The sequence below is a fragment of the Monopterus albus genome, unplaced genomic scaffold (genome assembly GCF_001952655.1).
Source record: "Monopterus albus unplaced genomic scaffold, M_albus_1.0 scaffold20.1, whole genome shotgun sequence".
Taxonomy (NCBI): domain Eukaryota; kingdom Metazoa; phylum Chordata; class Actinopteri; order Synbranchiformes; family Synbranchidae; genus Monopterus; species Monopterus albus.
In genome coordinates this window covers 1,545,262-1,550,606 of record NW_018127900.1, presented here as the reverse complement: position 1 = coordinate 1,550,606, position 5,345 = coordinate 1,545,262, and the positions used below count along the sequence as shown (strand labels likewise).

Genomic DNA, 5,345 nt, shown 5'->3' with positions numbered 1-5,345 from the left:
GCAGTTTCCTTTTTTGCACTACTCACAGTAATGAATCAGCTGCCGGGCACACAGTGATTGTGCCCGTGTATACCTGTTTGTGTGAAAAGAAATAAAATGTAAGATCCTTGTTATTACTGTACAGCTGCCTATTTGACATGATTAAAACTTTGTTTGCGTTGCCTTTTGTAGCTGCGTAACCTGAGTGTCCTGGATCTGCGGCACATCTCAGAGCTCAACAACGAGACAGTGATGGAGGTGGTGAGGAAATGTCGCAACCTCAGCTCCCTCAACCTCTGCCTCAACTGGAGCATCAATGACAGGTGCGTTAAAGAAAGTTTACTTGTAAAGTCAAGTGCAGCATAAATTGTGTGTCACCGGCTTTTCTGGCCCCCAACATAACAGACACTGACTTGGCACTGTGGTCTTAGCGGACTGCTGAAAGCTAGTAATGAAATTTTTTTCATCAGAGTACTATGCACAAATATGCCTTTGTCTTTGAAAAACAAGCTTTGTTGATCCTCTGCATCACTGGCTTCATATGCAGCGGAACAGCAGAATAACAGAATGATTTCTTATTTGAATTCATTGATTCATTCAGTGATTTGCTAATGAAATCCTATGACTTAGAAGGATTTTAATAGCCCTACACACAAACCATACATAGGCGGACATGTTCACACATTTGAAGCCGGATGAGATAATTATGTACAGACTGCACAAATGTTTGTGTGACACATCCGACAAGGCCGTGCAGATGTTTCTCTAGTGATATTTACAGTATGGCAAGTGTTGATATATTGTAGACACATTCAGATAGGACAGATGCATTCCTTATGCATGCATGGAAATACTGGCACAGAGAAAGAGAACAATTAAAAAAATTTTTCTTTCTTTCCATCTGTCTCTCTGCTCATATTTCCTGATGCTCCAATTCCTTTGTTCCTTTACTCCTTTTGCTCTCTCAAATAGGAGAGAGGCGGTTTGTACAGTATATGACAGCAAGAATAAATATCTCCTCTTTTATTTATTTTGTTTTATTCATACATTTCTATTTAATCTGTTGGGTTAAAGCTAAGACTGTGGCTTCTCTGCTGACTACTCCCACTCTGGCTTAGGAGGGTGAACACAATATTGAATTTACCGTGGTGCATAACAATAATGGGTGCAGGCAAGCTGTGTGTATGTGTACAGTAATGTGTATGTGTGTGTGTGTGTGTGTGTGCTGGTGGAATCATTCTTGCATTATTGAGTTTACAGCAGACGTGGTGGCAACTTTATGGTAATACCTTCCCCGCCTTCTTTCAATAAAAAAGCATGAAGTTCGGTGAAATTCTCAGAGGAGCACATAGTGTGATCAACTTCTTCCCCTTATTACACTCATACACACTCTGTCTCTCTCACACTCACACACACACACCTGTTATTCTATAGTTGTGAGGAGACTCATCCCTTACATACCCTTACTTTAACCATCACAACTAAATGCCCCAACCCTACCCCTCATGCTAACCTAACCCTAATTCTACCTTTAATCCTGAAACCAAGTCTTAATCCTCAGAGAGCCCTTTAAAGCTGTAAGGAACAGCCAAAATGTCATCACAGTGATGGTTTTGAACTAAAATTTGCCTCAATCGATTCAAGGCTGCATTGATTCTATAATGATATTTACTGTACTGGTTCAGGGGCTGAAAGTGTATGTCTGTTATACTGGATTTGTCTGGATCACCTGTGGGAATATTGTAATTTAAAATGGCCTGTGCGTGTTTCAGTCTGTGCAGATGATAAAGCTAGGATGTTGTGTGCGCATAGCAACATAAAGTAGGTGTGTAGTTGGCTTATGAATGAATCAGAGACAGTATGGACGTGAACAAGCAAGCTGAGGAGTCTTGCATGCTTGCTGCACTGCCCCACCCCTCCACCAGAGGAGGAGATTTAAAAAATATAACAGAAGTAAGGCAGGGACATTTGCTCTGCTCTGCCTCCTGGCCCTGCAGACCTGTGTTTGTATGTATTGTGTTCATGCTGACTGTTGCTCAAGGACCCAGGGCAAATAAAAGCCCTCAATCCTGAGCTTCTTTATTGTTACACTTTACGGTGGCACAGTTTGGAGAGGGGAGGAGGGGAGGGCATTTATTTAAAGGGAGATGTGTGGCCCTCCCGATATGAATAAGGAGGTTTGTGTTTATGAGAGTGAAAGAGTGAGAGCCGGGTTTGAAGAGGTAGGAGTTAAAGACAGATTTTAAGACCGACTGAAGTGACAGAGGAAGGTGATGGTTGAAGTATGAGGCAGAGGAGTGTGCATGTGACACACTTAGTTTCAGTGTTGTTGCTTTTTTAGCCTAGCAAAGCACACCCTAAGTGCTGTAAATGTCCTTAAAGTCACAGTTCAACTTAGGAGAGACATGAAGATAAAAACAATCGATTACTTTACAGTATACGGTATAGTTCACATATAACATGAAGTAAACACAATAAACAATTAACACAGGAAAACATAGTTAGAACATGGACTATCTTTTATTTTACTGCTTATTTAAATCAACCATTTCTTAACAACATCTCTGTGCTGAGTTTTGCACCTATTGCTTGTTGCACAAGTTAACACACGTTTGTGTACCATACTGGTTTATTGGACACCCCATTAGCTTCTACTTTAGGAACCTAGTCTTCCTGGGTTCTGATTAAAACAAATTACATAAAGACCAGTGTGAACATTTGAGTTAAAACATTCAATACTTAAGTCAGAAATATGGTGGAAAGGCCTTGGGATACAAAATGTGGCTATGAGTCAAAGCACAGTAGAATGTGATCATGTTTAAAGATCGTGAACCATTTGCAACATGAGGAATGCAGCTGTTTTGATTTCTCATAATGTCGTGGAGTCAGGTAATGTAAAATTAAAACAAGCGTAGAAATATCGCCCTGCTAACAAGTTAGGTTTACTGTATATATATTTACCATGATTTGCTCGTTGCTCTTTTTACTACAGAATACCTCATTATAGAAAATATTTTTCCCTGTTAACATATTTCTTTGTATTCCAATAATAAAACAATATTTCAGACCATGATTTGATAAGAACCTGTATCAGCTGGCAGAATCAGATTTGATAACATTCAAATAGTATTTAGAACTTACACAAATGCACCTACTTTTATTAACATGGTCAGAGAAGTCATCTGATAAGCTGTTTAAAAGTGAGATTTTTGTGTCATTTATTATTGTTTTATAATCATTTGTAGTAGGAGTAGTAATTTTATTTTTATTATTTACCTCTTTATTACTTCTATTACCTTATTTACCTCTATTATTTAGAAGGTTTTCTGCTATGGTCAGATTGTGTAATTCCAGAAAGATAAAGAGGCTGAAGTGGTTTAATTGCCTCTCAGTTCAAAAAGTCAAAGGACATCAAGGTCCTTACTGTCATAAAAGCAAACATCACACACACACAGGTTGCTTGCTGTGACAGTGAAGACCACAGTGACCCGACCCTCCCTCACATTAGCTCTCCGAGGGTACAGCTGGGTCAGCTTGTGTGTGTGTTTCAAACTGATGACAGTGTGCTGTGAACAGGTAGACAGCCGGTGGAAATGACCCCTTATTTCTAGGTTCAATTTGTCCCCCGACAAGGGGCCATTGGAGAGATAGAGCTCTGTGGGAGGAAAAGCACTTTCTTCTTGTTTCTCATCTTAAAAAAATAATAAAAACACTGCGTCCTCTGGTTCCCTCCATCTTCCTCAGTAATAGCCGATTGTATAGCGGTGTAAGAAAGCGAGAAATGATGACCAAATATGGACTTCCTATCGTCAGAGTCCGACCGGCAGATTGTGACAGTAGGGCGCTTATTTTTTGGTCACTGTCATTTCTTGTGGAGAGAGGATGTGAGGTGCTGCAGGTGGGCAGTCTTGGCGCTGTTATTCCTCTTCCAGCATTGATGGGAGACCAAAGTGGGAGTGTGTTTTTCAAATGTCACAACATTTGAAAATGGGGAGCGAGTTGTGATCAAAGTGTAACAGCAGAGCAAATGGCTGTGCTCACTTTAAGAACCAAGTGGAGAGCAGAGTGTCAAAGTTAAATGGTTTTCTTTCATTTGTTGGCGCTTGGTGTCTTTATGTTGCAGAAACTCGGGGGATCTTTTGTGTTGTGGTGTATTTGTAATTTTTTTTTGTGTGTGTTTGCATTTGTTATGCCTGTGTGTGTGAAGATTCTTTTATATCTTTAAACTTGTTTATCCCCAGAGCAGACTGTTTTATTGTATCATTTACCATTTGTATATTTAGTTCTTTTTTTTAAAAATCATGCATATTATGTGAACGTCATGCCTTTAGCCACACAACTTTGTTTGTGCAAGTGTGAGTGTGTTGCAACAAAGTTTGCGGTGACGCCTCCTCAGTGGTTTTGATCAAAGCAACAACTCAGCCACTGTTCTGCCAACATTAACCCTGCTGCTGGACACAAGGCTTGTGTTGATATGCAGATTTATTAGATTCCTCCTCTGTGTCTGTGCTTGTGTGTGCGTTTGTGAGCAAGCGCCGGTCAGTTGGCCAGCAGGCTTTTCTGAAAACATGTGACTGGAGTGAGTGAGTCATTTCTTTTATGACATCTGTATTGCTGGAAGTGGGGTATTTCCAAAAAGCCCTGACATTTTCCCCTCTTTCTTCAACTCTTTCTGACAGCTTCATTTAAACAGGAGAATCAATATTCCTCCCTTGTCCCTTTTATATTCTTTTTCTTTAGGGCATCATTCTCTGCATATCTTCATCACTTTATGGGCATCACAACTCACAGCCAAATTGGATGTTTGACATTTTTTGTTCACTGTCACAAAAATGGGGTTTGGTGAGGGATGACCATGGGCCCTGTCTGACTTTCAGGAGCTTATAAAACTGGAAATAATTAGTGAAGCATTCTCCCAGAAAGATACCTTCTCTAAAACTTGTGTGGATATGGAGATGTCTGCAGTGGAAGCTCATTCCAAATAGCCTCGGTTGCAGCCAGCTGGCAGATCTCACAGCGCCTGGAGAAGTGTGTAACCCCAAAAGCAAATGAGTATATGATACATCAGTGTGATCAATGATGTGTCAAATGACAGTTATTTGCCCTCCCTCGCTTTGTTGCAGTGAAGGTGACCAGGGCCTGTGTTTGGCAAAGATCTGTGAGTTGCACTTAAGAATATTTTAAAGAATCAACTCAAAGTTTGTTTTATTTTTGCTAAAAGAACAGACTTAGGAACATTTAACAAGTAATTTATACCTTTACAACAAAGTCAGATACTGTAGTTACCCTTTAAGATTACCTGTATGCTCAGAAAGATATCACCTGCAGACACAAGCATTTATCCCAGCCCCATTGTCCATCCCCCC

General features: G+C 40.2%; 1 protein-coding gene across 2 annotated transcripts in view; it reads left to right on the top strand.

Annotated features, from left to right (window-relative positions):
* The window catches only part of fbxl17 (F-box and leucine-rich repeat protein 17), a 214,444-nt gene that overhangs the window by 82,682 nt on the left and 126,417 nt on the right, over positions 1-5,345 (top strand). For both annotated transcript variants that reach the window (XM_020593848.1, XM_020593847.1), the window contains exon 8: positions 172-302. In XM_020593848.1, the coding sequence (XP_020449504.1) occupies positions 172-302 (131 nt within the window). The remainder of the gene's footprint in view (positions 1-171; positions 303-5,345) is intronic.